Source organism: Semicossyphus pulcher, unplaced genomic scaffold, assembly GCF_022749685.1.
Source record: "Semicossyphus pulcher isolate SPU_LCO1_2020_fin unplaced genomic scaffold, fSemPul1.0.p SCAF_23, whole genome shotgun sequence".
Taxonomy (NCBI): Eukaryota; Metazoa; Chordata; class Actinopteri; order Labriformes; family Labridae; genus Semicossyphus; species Semicossyphus pulcher.
In genome coordinates this window covers 10,579,149-10,598,662 of record NW_027211697.1, presented here as the reverse complement: position 1 = coordinate 10,598,662, position 19,514 = coordinate 10,579,149, and the positions used below count along the sequence as shown (strand labels likewise).

General features: G+C 39.5%; 1 protein-coding gene across 1 annotated transcript in view; it reads right to left on the bottom strand.

Moving 5' to 3' along the window:
• Positions 1-9,432: 9,432 nt before the first annotated feature.
• Positions 9,433-19,514, bottom strand: part of LOC138602647 (nuclear GTPase SLIP-GC-like) — a 30,135-nt gene continuing 20,053 nt past the window's right edge. The window contains 12 exon segments of the mRNA XM_069674155.1: positions 9,433-10,136; positions 10,234-10,343; positions 11,262-11,343; positions 11,671-11,804; positions 11,901-12,009; positions 12,268-12,385; positions 12,899-13,056; positions 13,157-13,330; positions 15,444-15,565; positions 15,665-15,752; positions 15,839-15,932; positions 19,306-19,481. Coding sequence (XP_069530256.1) covers positions 10,131-10,136; positions 10,234-10,343; positions 11,262-11,343; positions 11,671-11,804; positions 11,901-12,009; positions 12,268-12,385; positions 12,899-13,056; positions 13,157-13,330; positions 15,444-15,565; positions 15,665-15,752; positions 15,839-15,932; positions 19,306-19,481 — 1,371 coding nt within the window. The 3' untranslated portion in view covers positions 9,433-10,130.

The window sequence follows — 19,514 nt, the reverse complement described above, 5'->3', positions numbered from 1 at the left end:
ACCTCAAATAACTGACCATCAAGATTTCCTGTCTGGTGTGAAAAGGACGAGGATGATTTCAACTCTCACATTGCCTGTGAGAAATACTCCAGCTAATATGCAGTTAAACCTGCAAACCTTAACATAGTACACTTTTGTCGGTTGTCCCTCCCGTAAATAGGGAGGATATCCTTTTGTGTGTCGGATGTGAGATCGTACCTACAAAACACACTCGTCGGTTACTGGAAATACGGCCTCCTCAGAAAGCTGCCCGGCACAGACTTCGAACACCAAACGTCACGACCAACTGTTCTTGCTGGCCCAAGAATAAGTAATCTACAGGTGCCTTCATAAAAGAAGACAAAACTTTTGCACTTCATCGCTTTATATGACTACTGCAACTTGAAGTTTTATTTACCCTACTAATAAAAAAATCCTTTAATTTTAAAAGGACAATTTCAGACAAAGGTTTTTTGATCATTTAACATTGCACCAACAGTGAACATAAACTATGTAGTGTCGTGTAATGTGCTGTCTGTGGTGAGTGGGAAGTGGGGAGTTAGAGAACCCCCTTCCCCTAACATGAGGACCACGGAGAATACCTTGGGCCGTCTTAATGCCACTGGTTACTCTCCCAGTCTTACGCCTTGACAAAGAGTCCTCCGGGGGCTGAGGGAGGTTTTACTCCGTGTGAGATTCACCCCTGCCTTGGATGTCCGGGAGAGTCTCAGGAATCAGATGAAGAAAAAGATCAGAAAGGAATCAAACGATTCAAAATTTTGTATTTCAACTTGCTTTATATTGGCACAATCACCAGAAACACAATATATCCTTTTTCAAGGTCTAACAAACAGAAGCAACTGCAAAGCTATGAAAAATCTTCTTTCCCATCTCGTGCAGATCACGGGCAAGTGGATTTCCTGTTCAAAACCAGGTGTGTTTCAGGGAGAGAGGCAAAGAACAGCCACAGAATCCCTGATACTTTACCGCATGCATCTTATATAATATATTCCGTCGTGTCACAGCAAGAACTACAAACTACCTTTTTACTGAGGCAACAACCCATGAGGGGATATTCTCTCAACCGTATTCTGTTCACAGCTTCACTAAGCACTGCACAGCAAGCAAAGACCTAAATAACAAAGTACACAGCTGCTAAAAATGAGGCACAGGTATGATTTCAATGGAAATTCCAAGTTTGGCAGCAGTCCCCAACTGTTTAAACAGCATGCTAACATAGCGTTTGCAGTGTATGATTTGTTGGTAAATCAGTAATCTGTATTTACGGATTCTAAACAGAAATGTAGTATCTGTAGGCAGGGACGTGGATTTTAGGGATGGCAAGTGATCTGGTTTCCGTTACACTTGTAGTCCAAGTAATATTGACCAATCCTGTATCAGCAGGCTGCGGCATATCCAGAAAAAAACAGTCCGTGTGGAAAGCAAAAGCAGACGGAACGTAATGCACCGTAATGACATCCCGGCTCCCATCAGCGGTCATCTGATAATTATTTAGCTTCTTATTAATCTCTTTAAACAGACATCTGCATGCTAACAGCTAACAATCTGTTCTAGATCTAGAATTCAACTTGAGACAAATTCTCTGGATGTGGTGTCACGAAAGCTGTTTAGCATTCAGATTTCCAGACTTCCTAGAATGCATCAGAAATGGTTGATCCGACTTCATTTTAAAGTAGTTTTTGTCTCCTCTTGAGGACAGACCTGACAAAGCTTCATTTTTACTTTTTACAAATCCAAAGGTAAGACCCATGAATTAAAATCAATCACAAGACAAACAATGCACAAGACAAACAATGCAGCACACGGAAAAGGAAGTCTTGACTTAAAGTGGTTTATTGCTATGCCGGCTAAACCGGGCACACCTACATGTTCACCTTTGTCCCCAGAGGCTTTATCGTTGTCAGACTATAGCAGAATGGATCAGAGATTGGTAAATCACTAACTACAGGCATTGTGCCGTTTTAAATGAATGCAGCTCAGCCAGTAATGTTGGCAAAGTATAAGATAGTACACAAATAGGTGGTTTTGAATCCTATAACACAATCCACATAACAAACAAGTTTAATACTACTGTTGGCTGTTGAAGGACAAAACTTTTGCACTTCATCGCTTTATATGACTACTGCAACTTGAAGTTTTATTTACCCTACTAATAAAAAAATCCTTTAATTTTAAAAGGACAATTTCAGACAAAGGTTTTTTGATCATTTAACATTGCACCAACAGTGAACATAAACTACACTGAAATATTACATCCGATTAAAAAGATGTAGTAAAAGATGCTTTTTGCTTTTTTAATGTAAATGAAAAAAAGATAACCATCACGGTTTAGAGTTCAGACAAAAAGGGAGAGGACCCAGGTGCAGACTTGATTTATTAAATAAAACAAAGGACAAAAAAAAAACTTGTCAAGGCAAAAGAACAAAAGGGCTTACTTAAAGAGTCCAGGTTACCACATCCAAAAAGAGGTTCAACTTAAAGTCCAAGAAATAAAAAAAGGAGAAGAAACAGAGAAAAAAGTATATCCACGTTTCAGGACGAAAGACGACAGTTTCACAGGTAGACGTCAATGAACCAGCAAAGAAAGGGAAAGGCAAAGGGACAGGTGAGACTAATCAAACACAGGGGAAAACAACGAGGGCGCAGCACACAGTCACTAAGGCAGGAAGTGAAACAAAGGCTGACTAAAATGAGTAAATCATGACGGCAACTAAAATAAATACAAAACTAAGCAATGAAAACCTACAACCTGAAATTTCATAGGATCTTAAATAGTAGTTCCTTTACTCTTCAACACTTCCTTCAAATCAGTTACCTTTCACGTTTTTGGTGCAGATTGGTGCAGATTTAAAATCTACTTTTCAAAGCTGATAAATTAAGAAATGGTTAATAAATACAAAACAGCACAGTAGCTTAATTTCCTTACTGCTAGTGTTCAGTAACATATTCAGATGAGAATGGATTGCATTCACCTTATTGTGTGTTCCTCCTTAGTGCACGAACATGACTCCTGTGCTGCTTGATCCAAGTTGAAATCTTTTTTATATAGTCTCCACCCACGGTCAGCATTCATTTACTGTTCCCTGCTAAAAGTCCTGAGGCTGGATTATCACGTGATGTTACTTAGCAAACACCACACCTTACACAACTAAAACACTCCTCGTGTGTGAGTGTGTGTGTGTGTTTAACAATCTTAAAATATTAACTAGCAAGTTGAACACATGTCATTATCACAAGTTGATTAAATATATATTTAATAGACACTTGACTCAAACTGGTTCTACCGCACTGTTGACACAATACATAGGCTAACGCAGCATGAAAAACGGGCAAGAAAACAAAGTTAACGAGTTCTGTCTGTGGTGGATGCTGTTGCATTTCTCACTTTGGAGTACTCATATTTGCTAACTGAGTTCATCATTACTTAATCATTACCGAATTGACTTGTGTCCCTCGCATGTAAAGTGACGTCCTACTCATTTGTAAATAGTCACATGTCAATGAAGGTATTAAAAAACAGTGAATTAACATCCCTTAATTAATGATCTATTAAGTGTAAACTAATCACATAAAGTCACAGTGACTTCATTTCTTAATGGTGAGCAACAGGAATTCATGATACACCCTGCATTAATTCATGCCTTAAATCATCATGAGTCATGCATTTGTGGTAAAAAGTGGTAATGTGCAGAAAGTGGTCACTTGAGCATGAGACATGTTCCACTGTATACATTTCAGTTTAGTGAAGTGTATGAACAGAACTGTAGACTGGAGTCCTTGTTTACAGTGACAGAGTTATGGCTATCTCATGCAAGACACCTCCGCAGGTGGAAAGTGCAACAGTAGCACGTATCATATATTAATTTTTGGACAAAATGATTGGTCGGGACAATTCAATAATTTCTGTATCTTGGTAGAGACGTGTCCTTAACATCCCTACCCAATTCTACACCCTTGCTTCTTACTATTGTTCCCTTAGTGTTGTATTAGAGACACATGGGCCAGGTAATCAAGGATTAGCTCATGTCTTTTTCTCCTCTCATTGGCATTCTGTTGTGGAATCTGCCAGCAATCTGCAGCTACCAGATAAAGTTACTGGACTAAATATGAATATCCCAATACCTGAAACTATTTTAAAACTTCACTGAAGTAATGCACTTAAATTAATGTACTTACTTTAAGACATTATGAACATGATTTGACTAGTGGGAGGGCTTCTCATCATTGTTGCTGCAATGGTGACTCCTACTGATTGTTTAGGTTACTGACACTGTGAGGCTGGAACTGTAGGGACAGCAAGACCCTGAAACACTTTACACCTGCCCTGCTGCTTGCAGGTGAAAGGGGAAAAAGAAGTGACTGGCAAAGGCACGTGTCACAGAAACTATATTCCAATGCTGTTGGAGTAGGGAGGACTGAAATACATAAGGAATTTACACATTTCAGATTTATACAATGGGAAAAAATATTTTAAAAATTGAACAGAAAAAAAAGGCAAATGGAAATTGAAAAGTGTTCAGTGTGCCTGTAGCTTGGTTCCAGATCGTATCCCCGTATGATCTATAAATCAAGCCAAGTTTGGTGAAACTCCCCAAGTGCTCTTAACATATTATAGTTATAGTAAAGCTCCAAGGAGAAGAAGGTGTAATACACATCTTTCAGTTTGTCTGCAACATGAGCACATAGTCACTTACAGTTCTTAAATAAGCCTTATTGTTGCATATTGTCTTCAGAAGTTGCATGCTTATGCAACTTCTGAACTGCTGCAACCCCCAATGTCTGCACCACCTGCTGACTACACCACCTCAACCCCCCTCCCCACAACCCCCCTGCACATTCACTGCTCCTGCTTCCCAAAAAGCCACCCCCACTTCCATCACCACCAGCACACACTCCCCCTGCTTCAACCTGTCCCTTTTCAAAAGCCAGGTGAAGAAAGAACTGAGGAGGATCAAGGTCAGGAAGGCTGCAGGCCCAGATGGCATCAGCTCCAGGCTCCTCAAATCCTGTGCAGATTAGCTGTGTGGTATTATGGAGCACATGTTCAACATGAGCCTGAATCTAGGGAGAGACCTCCTGCGTGGTACCAGTGCTGAAAAATCTCGCACCCCAAAGACCTCAACCACTACAGGCCGGTGGCACTGACATTGCACCTGATGGAGATCCTGGAGAGGTTGGCCCTTTGCCATCTTCGCCCCCTGGTGAGCTCATCAATGGACCCATTGCAGTTCGCCTATCAGCCAGGCATCAGGCTTGATGATGTGGTCATCTACCTCCTACATAGATCTCTCTCTCACCTGGAGATGACTGGGAGCACTGTGAGAATTATGTTTCTTGATTTCTCAAGTGCTTTTAACACCATACAGCCCACGCTTCTGAGGGACAAGCTGGAGCACACAGCAGTCTCCCACCACACAACCAACTGCCACCTACAGAAGTTCTTCGACGACTCCGCCATGGTAGGCCTCATCACTGATGGGGACGATTGGAAGTACAGGGAACTGACACAGGACTTTGTGGACTGGTGCCGGCAGAACTGCCTCCAGTTAAATGCGGGGAAAACCAGAGAACTGGTGGTGGACTGTCACAGGCACAAACCGTCTCCTCCCACACAACATCTAGGGAATGGACATTGAGATTGTGGACTCATACAAGTACCTGGGTGTTTACCTGAACAATAAATTGGAATAGACAGATCACACCAATGTTCTTTATAAGAAAGGTCTGAGCAGACTACATCTGCTGAGGAGACTCAGCTCCTTTGGAGTGCAGGGAGCTCTCCTGAGGACCTTTAATGACTCTGTGGTGGCATCAGCCATTTCTTATGGAGTGGCACAGCAACGCTACAGCTGCAGACAGGAGGAGACTAAAACTGGTGAAGAAGGCCAGCTCTGTTTTGGGCTGCCCCCTTGACCCTGTGGAGATGGTGGGAGACAGGAGGATGATGACAAGGCTAGCATCTCTCATGGAGAACATTTCCCACCCCCTGCATGGCACTGTAACAGCCCTGGGCAGCTCCTCCAGCCACAGGCTGCTTCACATGCGGTGTATGACAAGAGATACCACAAGATATACAAATAAAAACACACATACAAACTGAAAATAATTTCTGTTCTGTTCTGTTCTGTTCTGTTCAATACATACAGTAATGTGCAAAAGTTTTAGGCAGGCGTGAAAAAATGCTGTAAACCAGGAATGCTTTCAAAAATGGAAGTGTTAATAGCTTATTTTCATCAATAAACAAAATGCAGTGAATGAACAAAAGAGAAATCCAAATCAAATCAGTATTTGGTGTGACCACCCTTTGCCTTCAAAACAGCATCAATTCTTCTAGGTACACTTGCACAATTTTTGAAGGAACTGGGCTGGTACGTTGTTCCAAGCATCTCGTAGAACTAACCACAGACCTTCTGTGGTTGTAGGCTTCCTCAAATCCTTGTGTCTCTTCATGTAATCCCAGACAGACTCAATGATGTTGAGATCAGGGCTCTGTGGGGGCCATACCATCACTTCCAGGACTTCTTGTTCTTCTTTACGCTGAAGATAGTTCTTAATGACATTGGCTGTATGTTTGGGGTCATTATCCTGCTGCAGAATACATTTGGGGCCAATCATACGCCTCCCTGATGGTATTGCATGATGGAAAAGTATCTGCCAGTATTTCTCAGCATTGAGGAGACCCCTAATACTGACCAAATCTCCAACTCCATTTGCAGAAATGAAGGCCCAAACTTGCAAGGAACCTCCACCATTCTTCACTGTTGCTTGCAGACACTCATTATTGTATTATTGTGGAGTACTCTCCAACCCTTCGGCGAACAAACTGCCTTCTGCTACAGCCAAATAATTCAAATTTTGACTCATCAGTCCAGAGCACCCGCTGCCATTTTTCTGCACCCCAGTTCCTATGTTTTCGTGCATAGTTGAGTCGCTTGGCCTTGTTTCCATGTCGGAGGTGTGGCTTTTTGGCTGCAACTCTTCCATGAAGACCACTTTTGGCCAGGCTTCTCCGGACAGTAGATGGGTGTACCTGGGTCCCACTGGTTTCTGCCAGTTCTGAGCTGATGGCACTGCGGGACATCTTCCGATTTCGAAGGGAAATAAGCTTGACGTGTTTTTCATCTGCTACACTAAGTTTCCTTGGCTGACCACTGCGTCTACGATCCTCAACGTTGCCCGTTTCTTTGTGCTTCTTCAAAAGAGCTTGAACAGCACATCTTGAAACCCCAGTCTGCTTTGAAATCTTTGTCTGGGAGAGACGTTCTGTCTACCTTGTGTCTTGCCTCACCTTGGTTTCAGTTAATGACTGTGTTTAAACCTACATGTGAATGATGATCATTAGCACCCGTTTGGTATAATTGGTTGATCATACACCTGACTATAATCCTACTAAATTCCTGACTTTGTGCAAGTGTACCGATAAGAATTGATGCTGGTTTGAAAGCAAAGGGTAGTAACACCAAATATCGATTTGATTTAGATTTTTATTTTGTTCGCTCACTTATTAATTTACAGCATTTTTTCACACCTGCCTTTTGCACAATACTGTATATATTTAAAAAAGCATGCGCAATAATACTTGCAATGTGTAATTCCAAGTCAAACCATTTTGTGCACTGTGTTGTATTTTCTGTAAAACTGAAAATGTTTCAGAAGTGTTTAATATCTATTTTGCACTGTGTGCTTCTTGTCTTTCCTATTTGCTGTGGTGTAACACTGAAAATGTCCCAATTGTGGGATCAATAAAGGTTTATCTATTCTATATCTTTAATTTTTTGGTTTGACAGTATCTCACATTGCTTTAAGGCTTTGTGCTGCTCAACTGTCAGCATGCTCAATAAAATGTAAGCACACAAGCAGTTGTGTGTTTGTGTTGCATACATGTAGACACACACATTTACAATTTCTTGTGTGCTTTCCCCCATATAAACACCGGAGGGCAGTAGAAGTCAATTGTTTGCTGAAGAGATGTTCTGATTTTTCACCTCACAACTTTTATGGTTTAACTATCAGCATGAATTACTTTGTGATTTGACTCTTCTTACTTCTCTTCAGAACAGAACTTCTCTCTTTTAATAGCTCATGCTGATTCAAAGGTCATAATCATTTAATCAGAATTCACACTACAAATTATACATCTTTTTGGATTAATGCTGATTTAGAAGTTATGATCATATGAAAATCAACCGTGCCATAATAAGTAATATGATGGTAAATTATCAGGTTGTGTTGCAGTGCTGTTGGACAGAAGTTTTCTAGCGTGTACACTGCTTCACAGTATCTCAACAGCCGTTTACACCCTGTTGAACCCACCCCAAACAGTCAAACTCATGATAAAAGAATGATAAAACTTACCTGAGGGCATATCAGGTGAGCTACCTGCTGTATGTTTGTTTGTGGTTGCCTGATATCAGGGCACTGATATTAGTGGTCTTACTCTCTGTGATCTTTTATTTTCATTTTACAAATATTATTTTAGCCAGAATTAAAACAGCACTAACCTTGTGTGAGGAGGACATGTTTCATGTACCAGAGAGATACGAGTGAGTTCACAGTGAATTTCTTGCTTCAGGAAATATGAATACAGAAACTTTTTCTCTTTTGACCAAGTTGTGCTGCCAGCAGAGACAACTACCAATACGTATGCTGGTACGCTGAACTTGTGCCTTCACATTAACGACACCTTCTTATTCACAAATGAAGCCTACTAACAAGCCTTACCCTCCATTATACAATTCATCACCACAATGTAAATGGTACGACGTGGGCACCAAACACCAAACAATAGTACAGGATGTTACTTAAAACAGTTGGTCATGCTTATAGATTTAAGGTTGGAACATCAGTTTCTATTTCATCATAACAGAAACTGATGTGAGGGAGAACCTAAATTAGCTTTAAACGATGGCTGACAAGTGCAAACACGCTGCAAAGGACCAAAAATATTTTCATGAGGAGAAACAGGCAGCAAATTCAGAATCAATGCAAATTCATGCCTATGCTCTGTCCTTAAGAAGCCATTGCTCCATAGATAATTAGATTAGATATTTAAGTTGTTTTTTTTTTTACACGATATGAAGTTGTTTTTTCACAGTAGTCGGTGAGGCCTGGCCCACAGGAAACACTACGCTCCAGGGGCTTCTATTGTATTAGTCCTATAATCAATACATTTGGAGCTCGATGTCCCTCCCTCTCAACAGAAGTATAGCTGTTACACTAAGCGCCCCCTAAAGGTCTGGAGGGCTTCTGCTGTGATGACTGGATATGCAGTGTGTTTGTGCTGCATTTGTTTTCTGGGTTTGTGTTTTTGACTTTGCATCTTTTATGTATTGGCAGCACGTCAGCTCTTTTTTGTTTTTTTGGGCCTTTTGCAGCATGTTTGCCCTGTTGTTGCTTCAACAACAACATGCACAATAAAGGAAAACAGCTACATTCAAGAGAATTCTTATGAGTTTAATTGTATAGAGTACCGATACCATACAGTTATGAATTTATAATCAGTGAAGAATAAAAATTAAAATAAAACATTGTACAGTACATATCACACAGCCAGAGAAGTCGATCAGTTATCCATATCTATTTCTAATATATCACCACACAGATTTACCATTATAACACATTAAACAACAGTTTGGTCCTAAATGATTACAGAAAAATAGATCTCGATCACCCTAAAAGCCTAAAGTTTTATCAAATCAATCTAACAGATTATACTTTGATCAAGATTCAAGGTTTAATTTAATCACCCATAAAATCAGTAAAAATGCAGCACGTACATCCAAATCATCAAATACTAAACTCATATAATCAAAACACCCACAAAAAAAACATGAGCATATATTCAAGAAGAAGAATAAAACTGTTGAATCATTAAAGGAAAAAAAACCCTCATCATGAAAACCATAACATCTCTGGTTAGAATCCGACTGGGGACCTTGGCTAATTGCCCCCACCCACCCCACATCATGAAATTCACATGAGTGAACTCGTAAAAACAACCCTCCAACAGAACAGAGATTACAACTTCACAAAAATGGATGAGACCAAATCCAGAGGCCTCTTGTTTCCTATCAGTGTGCCCGCTGGGACCCTCAGTGGTTAAAAAGGCCTCTGCTGTTTTTCTCCACCTATCAAAACTGACACATCCACCAGAGAGTTGAAGAGCAAGGTTGTGACATTGAACGGTAATGACTTGGATGCTCACTATCAACCATCAGTTTAACTAAAACGCACCTGTGCAGCTGACGGGCCGGGTTGATCAGCACTATTGCGATTAGAAGCATCATCAATACTCTTCAGTACTTCATAGTACTCTGTCACCGTCTCAAGGTCCTCTTTCACATCTGAAAAAATGCACAATAGTTAAAGCTGCAAGCACCATAGGAATTGCCCTTGCATCTTTGTGCACTTAGTTGTGTGGCACAGCTGAGGAATAAGTACGTCACGCTGAACTCAAGACATTTCTCTGAATTTTCATGTTTTGGATTCCACAAAAGGGGTTAAATTTCACTTCCTGTTTCGTCTATGTGGTGCAAGAGAACACACACACACACTAAACATCTTCGAAGGCGCATTATGTTCCTGTTACTTCCTCTTACAAGTTAGCATTTGACTGGATATGGCCTCATATTTGGGCTCACATCGTAGGTGGTGGATCTGCCAAACTGGCTGTAAGCGGCACATTAAAAACTAAAGCTCGTCATATCTTCTTGCTAGCAGGTAACACTATTTCTATGAATTAAAATAAGCAAGTAGAAGTCTTCAGGCCTGTCTTCAGGTCTGACATTAAACAGGAAATATGAGGCGAGAGAGCTTCCTGTCTCTTCCTGAGAAACCTCCAAATTCAACGCACTGCCATGGCCACACCTTTTGACAGAAACTCAAAACCTGAACAGCTTGTAGCTGTTTTTTCTACACTGGAACCACCTAGGAGGAGTTAGTTTAGGTATGACCTCTGTAATGGTCATAAATACACCATTATAAAATCAAAATGGATTAACTTCCCGGTGGTATCAGGGTTTGGGTACCACAGGCTTTTTTGTAGGACTGGACATGATAAACATGCAAACCAAATTTAGTACATGTAAGCTAAATCTGCTCGATGGTGTACTTCGAGGAAGTTTTGAGGGGACGCTGTGCAGCCAATTTTGTGCCTGACTCATATCAAATGCAAAATGTCCCCACTTCTGATGAGTTCTGTGCTTTACTCTGCAGAGAAAGTATTAGCAGAAACTATGTATATTTTTAAAAGTTCCCTTTACCTGGAAGAGATTTATCATCTGTATTGAGTGACAGCTCGATTGATTCCAGCATTGTGTCCTTCAGTGTCTTCAGGATGTATTCCTAAATCAGCATCAAGATATTTAACATTTATTACCAACACATATAAACATTGTGTTCAAGATACTGGGCTCTCAGACAGCAGAAAAACCAAGTCTTTAATCGAAAAATAATCTTCTGTGTATTTCTGTCTTAATAATGAATAACAAAAGTTGCTTGTTTGTAACTGTTTTAGTTGAGATAGCCATTTTCAGAATGAAGCACATTCAGCTTGAATGTAGAAAAATCCTTCATGTGAATAATAACATAGAATCATGCATACAGTTTAAGATGTGCAACACATGTTTTACTATACTGTCATCTTATGATGTATTATGAAATGTGACAAACCTTCAATTCTTCCAGTTTTGACAACATAGCTTCTTTAGCCTCCTCAAACATGGTGTCCTTGTTAGCATCTACATGCTGCTTAATTGTGTCCCTCATCTTTTCCAGTGTGCCTTCTCCTGTATATTCTTTTGCTTCTACAATAAAACAGAAAATTGTTATAAATTAATGTAATGATGTGAAGTCATCTTAATATAGTGTCAGGTTTTACATGTCAAGATCTTTTATCTTACTATCATAGCATGTTTGCATGATTTCCTCGATTGTTGTGGTCAGGCTGCTGTAGATTTCTTTCTTACGCTGCCGGATGGTTTTGTCGAGTTTTGTCTTCAGTCTTTCTTCCTAAGAGAGAGGGAATAAACAACCTGTGTTGTTGAACATTTATATCTGCATTGCTAACATGTACTATATTAAAGGCATCCTACATAAGCAGTGTATGTGTTTGGTTCATTGTTAAATGTTCTTACAGTCTTAATTTTATACCTCAGTCACAAACGCGATGTTGAGGTTGATTTGCTCACCCTGTTTTTGAGTCTCCCTTACCATGAAAAACAGCTTGATACAAGACTATTGGATAAGATTGTACTATTCCTGTTTTACCTCCGTCCTGAGATATATCAGTTGCAGTTCCACATCTTTGTACTTTTCAATCAGCGTCTCTGTGTTCAGTGAAAAGGTATTGATGGCCCCGTTGAATGGTCCACATTTTGATTCATTTCTGAAACATGTACAGAAGTAAATGTTTCATTAAGCAAGAATTGACGTGTCTCAAATTTAATAATTTCCTTTGTAGGTGGAGGAGTGGTAGCTATATGTAGTTCTAGCCTGTTAATAAACCCTAGACCCAAACTTAATCCTAGCGCTTTTAAAGAGTCATTTTTAGTTTTTCACTCCCAGCTTGGAAATCGCTAGCTGTTCACAACGATCTTGGTTCTGCTCAAAGTTCTGCCTTTAAAAAGATTTTCCTTGCCGGTGTTGACTAATGATGCCAAGTGCTTGCTCATGCTGGACTCGTGTTGGGTCTTTTAAATAACCTAATAAAGAGTACAGTCTAGACCCGCTCTTTTTGTTAAGTGGCTTGAGGTAACTTTTGCTATACAAAAAAAAAAAGATTGATATACGTATTTTATTACATGATTTGAATTATTTCACTGCATACAATTGTTTCATTAATATTGTATTCGCCATAGTTTTTATGTAGGTTTCATGTCCTCATTTAGTAATTTCTTACGGGAAGGTCTTCCTGAATTCCTCATCAATGCTGTCCGTCAGCCATGACGCTAATTCCACGTTGAGGTTTAGTTGTTTCCCTTTCTTTGGTTTGTGGGCACCATTCTTTACAACTACACACTTCAATGTCTTGTGAAAAGCACTTCCTGATTTCCTGCTCTGAAACAAAAACACAATTAGAACATTTTATTAGATGAACATTTTAATGAGGTCCAAAATCAGTGGTTTTGGTGTAAAAATAAATTATTCGAGTACATACGAGACGTAAGAAGGACTTCAAGGCACCTTCCCATGAACTTTGGGATTTTTCAACCCCCTTGATGAGGCAGTTCTCAAATGCATCAAAGGCCTCTTGCACTGCCTCTGAGACTTTCCCAAGTCCACAACTCAAGTTATTTTTAAGGTCTGTGCACACACCTGCTCTTTCACCAGCCTGAAAAAAAACAAAAAAACATTCAGTATTTAAAAGAATGAAATTATACTTCTGCCTGATAGGGCTTTCTTTTAGGTCAGTATTTATGGTTTCTTTATTTTTCTTCATGACATTCCAGGTCATATTATATTTAACAGAACACTCATTAGACATGTAATTTCAAGTGTCAAGCAGTACTTTCACCAAATTAGACAAAATCTGAAAAATGAAATATTCTTTGTGAGACAGTAAGCAAACAGTTATACCCTAATAAGAGACCATGTGTCTAAACTATGTGTGAGTAGGAACAGCATATAAGGCAGCATTAGATCCAAAATATACTTTACCTGTTATTATTATACCAAATTATGTTGTAACACAGTTTTTATTGGATCATCTGAAAAATATCCTGCTTTCAGAGCACCATGGGAGTAAGTTTGTACTACTACCAAAAAAACTTCAGGAGCCTCATGAGAACATCTGGCTGAAAGCTGCATGTGACGTTGCGACCAGATGTGACTCGATCTGGATTGACATTAGTTTACAATAAAGTTTTTATAGAAGCAAATCTGTGTCACCAGATTTTGAAATTTTAAAGCCTTTGAATTTCAAGCACTGAATTTCTTTACATTGAAATTATGTATTTGAATTTTTTGCCTCTGAATTAAACTCTTATAATTTTCAATAACTCATTTTACTTTTTTACTTTTGAATGTTTCAAAATTCAAGCTATAAAAAATTCAAACAATAAAAATTCAGGTGCTCAAATTCAGTGGGTGAAATTCAGATGCAACATCCGGGACACCAAGGAAGAGCAATCAATTGTGTCTCAAATCGAACCAACATCCCGCCAATCAGAATACGCTCCGTTGGTCATGTGTGCTATGGCTTAGTCCAGGAAGTAAACAACGCTGGAAATAAACTTAGCTGCTTTATATCATGAATTAATCGGTGTCTTTTTACACAACAATAGTGAACCGTACAGTACACTCGCCATACCGCTGATCGCTACGGACGTGTCCTCTCTGCTTATGCTATGCTTTCTTAAAATAACGTTATGCCATAGAAACATCGAGTAAATAGAGGGGACAGTCAAATGGGTAAACGTGTCACAATAATTAAAACACACTACATATAAAATATAACTCAACTGTGTTGTTAAAGAGCAAGTTAACTGGTCAACTGGAGTTTGGATTAACTTGTGATGTTCTGCTGTGTGCAGCTGTGGTTGCAAAGGCGATCTCAGCGGCAAATTTGTTTAAAACGATGTCTAACGTAACCAGTGTTGGGGGTAACATGTTAAAAAGTAATCCATTAGAGTACTGAGATTACTTTTTGTTGTGACACTGATTAATTCATGAGATAAAGCAGCTAAGTTTATTTCCAGCGTTGTTTACTTCCTGGACTAAGCCATGCCACACATGACCAACGGAGCGTAACCTGATTGTGTCTCAAATCAAACCAACATCCAGCCAATCGATTGCTCTTCCTTGGTGTCCCGAGTGTTGCAGCTGAATTTTTTAACTCGTATTTTGGGATCTGAATTTCGCCCATAGCTTGAATTTTGATACATTGAAAAATAAAAGTGAAAATGAGTTATTGAAAATTATAAGAGTTGAATTCAGAGGCAAGGGCAATTCTGATACATAATTTAAATGCAAGAAAATTCAATGCTAGAAATTCAAAGGCTTTAAAATTTCAAAATCTGGTGACACAGATTTGCTTTCTTCTATTGACAGGGGCAACTATTGACATTATAAGAAAGTGACATTTTGTGAAGTAAAGACCAAACAAATATCCTCAGTGTCTCACTACTTAAAAGACTGTGTCTGATATGATGTGGCACTACGTTCATCTAATTACAGCCTATGTTGTCTTATAAAGGTACCAGAGACTATTCATTAAATGTGTTCTGCCTTTTGAGTTGCCATTACATGTAAACCACTTCAGTATTTTATTGACATGAAAACAGGAACACCACACTGATTCTAATTTTGTCACATGACTTTACCACAATTTTACTGAATGGAAGTGTTGTTTCTTCACGTTACTTATTCGCTAAGATTATAATTATTTTCTGTCAATACTGAGGATGATTATGATACTTAAACACAATAAAAGTGTTGTTACTTACCACTCCTCCACAGCTGGCCCCTTGAATTAGTGACAGAATCCCATGCGCTCCGGACACATAGTTTAATGTCTCTGAGTGGCAGTCATTGAGTTTTTGCAGAAATTCCTGAAGTTTGGGGACTTCTGTATAAAAAAAAATACAACTTACATAATTACATTCTTACATTCTACATTCTTTTAAATATTCTGTTATACACAAAGTTACTCATGGGCTTCACCTACCAGTTTCATCTGGTTCCAGGTATTGTTTCATTCGGAACTCAACGGAGCTCACGGTGAACACTTCGAAACATTCATCACTGAAATGTTTCTGAAAAAATTATGAATGATTTTAAGGCAGGATTGAAGTTTAGGAACAACTTTGGTATAGATTTTCTGTCAGTCTATAAAACTCACCTTGACCTTCTGTAGTGTCCTGAATTTTTTCCACACTTCTTTCTTGGCTTTCTCGTTCTCCTTTAAGATGGCAGCGCCAACACCAGCTCCTGAACTGTAAGAAGAGATTAGTATCAAGCTGTACCTCATACAGTATAGGAAGCCTTGAAACCTCAAATTCCTTTAGCCTGCAGTTGTCTTCTTTCTCTCAGATTGAAACATGTTTTACAAACAAACACGTGCATATAAAGTATACTGTATATTCATACAATAAATAACAGTAGATTGTCTGTCACACGTTTGTCATTGTCCTTTTTTGTTGGTTTCCAAGGCCTGCATGACTAATTGAACTTAACACAAGCTTAACATTAGTAGATTCAAAGGAGACATGGCATTTATAGATTATAACATGATTAGAGCAAGAGGGCAGATGGCAGGGAATGAGAGTAGAGATAACGGTAGATTTGAACATCTTTGGCTTGCAGTTGTCTTCTTCCTCTCAGAATAAAACAGTTTTTGTTTTTTGTATAAGATTACTTTTTGGCTTTTGCCTTTACTAGATAGAATAGCTGAAGAGAGACAGGAAATGTGGGGAGCAGATAGTGGGGGATGACATGCATAAAATGATCAGCAGACCGGGAGTTGAATCTGCAATCAGTGCGTCAAGGACTTTAGCCTCTGTACAGGGTCCAAAATTAGCACCCGCCACTCGCCAAATGCAGGTAAAAGTTTAATTTGACGACTAAAATAAATGAGGTCAGGCGCCAGGGGTGGGTGCTCCGATCTCTACAAAACATACTTTAAGTTGTTGGCGAAGTTTTGTTTTGCAACGACTCCGCGCGTCACTGCCTTGTGTCCGTGAATAATTGTAAAGCAATCCTTTAATTGACCCTCGCTGACCACCATCTGCGACCTCAGGCTTCTGTTATTGAACTCGTGCACCAGGGCTCTAGTGCGTCAACAATCTGTAAAGTATGAGTTTAAACTTTAACTGGTCGCACCGATGCTGCATGTAGCAGGTTACTAACAGAGCTGCTGTTAGAAACGTGAACTAGTCGTTGGCGGACCGTGGACTTCCTCTGCTTACTGCTGTTCCTCCTTTGGACAGTCACACAGCCACCCTGGCAACCCGGTGTTGTGCCGCGGCTTTACGGGGGCTGCCAAACAGGCAACTGACACTACATTAACTGCCTGCACCCGCTAATGGGAACTTGCTAGCTGCAGCAGCTAATTATTGAGTTTCCATGGTGTGGAGAGGCATTTCCACTTCACTTAGCCTCGCCATCACTGCATCTAAACTACAGTATTAACTTGTACCACTGTCACTACGGGAGGCAGAGGAGAAGCTAAACACCTGACACACCTAGCAGGAGGCGGCAGAGGCTATCGCTAACAGCTGAGCTACATAAGGTCACTAGCAGAAGTGTGGAGCTTGTAAATGACGGATGAGAGAGCAATAAGTGCTTGATCAGAGCTGTCAGACTGTCATTGTGTCAGTGGATTAATGAGCTGCACTAATGAAAAGTTTATTTTGTAGCAGTGATGAAATAAGTACTCATGAAAAAGAGTAATATCAGAGTGTATTAATACTCAATTACAAGCAAAAGCCCTGCAATAAAAAATTAAGCAAGAGTTAAAATGACTAAGATCAAAATATTCTTACAGTAACATAACTTAAGGTAGCCTACTCACTGTGATACACACATGTTGTAACAATGTCAGAGAGACAAAAGGGATTCATTGAAGGGGAAATTCCCTGAATGCACTGAAGTCACCTGCAGACATCCACACATTTACTGCGCAATAGTGGAGTTTACAGTCTTTACTGCCTGAAGTTTGTGGATTGTGGGTAATGTAGCCACCAGGTTTTGACAAGGAAGAGGAACATGCGGATTAAAGAAAAAAAGACTGATTATCTGTTTTGCTGCATCAATTTACATCAGAAATTGTTGAATGGACTCCCTGCTGAAACCTCCGGTTCGACCCTGCCTGGCTCACGACACAGATTAAGAACAACGGACTGCGGATAGTTGCCGACAAACTAACTAACCGCTGAGTTAACAGCTGGCCATACCGACATAATTCAAATAATATCAGTGCATTATTATCTAAACGTGGAGCTGATGACTTTTTTTATTTTTTATTCAGTGGAATAAAAGTCAAGATAAATACACAAGCAAAGTAAATTACCTCAATATTACACTGTTGCTATAAGTTCAGTACTAAAGTAAATGTTTCTTTTTAGCAATGTTTATTATTGACATCATATCTAATAACGTTTTTATGGTCGGTTACAAATTCTGGCCGGTAACATTTTGGCAGGTAGACCAAAAAGTTAATTTTGGACCCTGCCTCTGTACATTACTGAATCTTAGTAGATTCAAAGGAGACACGTTATTGATTGATTATAACATAATCTTAATTAGAGCAAGTCAGAAGGCAGATGGCAGGAAATGGATAGTAGAGATAAGGGCAGATTAGAGTTACGTGCTGTGGTTTGGAGCATCTTTTCTGAAGACCACAATGGCCTTCACTTCATCTTGTTGTTCATATTAAAGGAACACAGTTTATAGCCTGTTTGTGACTGGTATAGACAGGCAGTTGTATCTTTATGTCTATTTACTTTGTTAGAGTCAGAAAGTGAGGAACATATGATGAAAATGGAACATGTTTTAAAAGTCATTATGAGAACTGTAATGATATTATTAAGTATTCATATCGGTACTCGGTATGGGCAAGAACCCAAATGTAAGTACTTGGTCTGAAAAAAAGTGGTATCAGTGCATCCCTACGTTTTATGGCCCTAGATTTTGGAATACCCTCTGTTATAGGAGCTTAGTCTAGTACAAGCTACTGAGGGGTTTGACCCAGGAGCGACTTATCTGACGCGCTTAATTGACCAAATTTCCTTACTGTGTTAGGTTCAGGAACGAGTCCACACGTCTCCATGATTGTTCCATCAACCAAGGTTTATTCTCTGCACAACAATAATGTGAGTCCCTTCATCCAAACATTTGAGATTTAAATCTTGTGCCTTCGCGGTCAAAAACCGTTTGCCCTTCTGGGGTCACACAACACCTGACGGCAGCAGATTTCCCACTACCTTTATTGCTGTGGCCTGAATGACCACAGCGCCGCCTACTGTAACAACAAAAAATACAAATTCACCCTGCTTCCCCATAACATTGCATTTGCCTCCTAAACCCTCCCCCTGGACCATAGGACAGCAAACTCACTTGGAATTTTTTAAAAAGGAATTGAAGAGCTATCTTTTCAATTTTGCCTTCTACTTAGGGTAAACTTTGCTTTTTTGTTGTTGTTTGTTTTGTTTTCTATTGCTATTCTTTTTCATGTATTAATATTTCAAGCTGTTTTTTAATTGTTATGGTGGGATTCTGATCTCGTTCTGTTAAGCACTAGGCTGCATCTTTGCATGAAAGGTGCTATACAAAAAAGTTATTAATTCTAATATTTTAAAAATCACTTACAGTTTAGCTGAATTTCCACTAACATCAGATTTGGTGCAGATAAAGTGAATTTGCTGACACTGGCCACCGTTTCCCATCAGGCTGCTGGCACTTTCCAGAATCTCCCATGATTCTTTCTCTGCTGCTGCTCTATTAATCTCAGTCACAATCCACACAGTGGAACAGCTTTGAATGACCTAGAGGGATATGGTCCAAGTTAAGTGTGAATA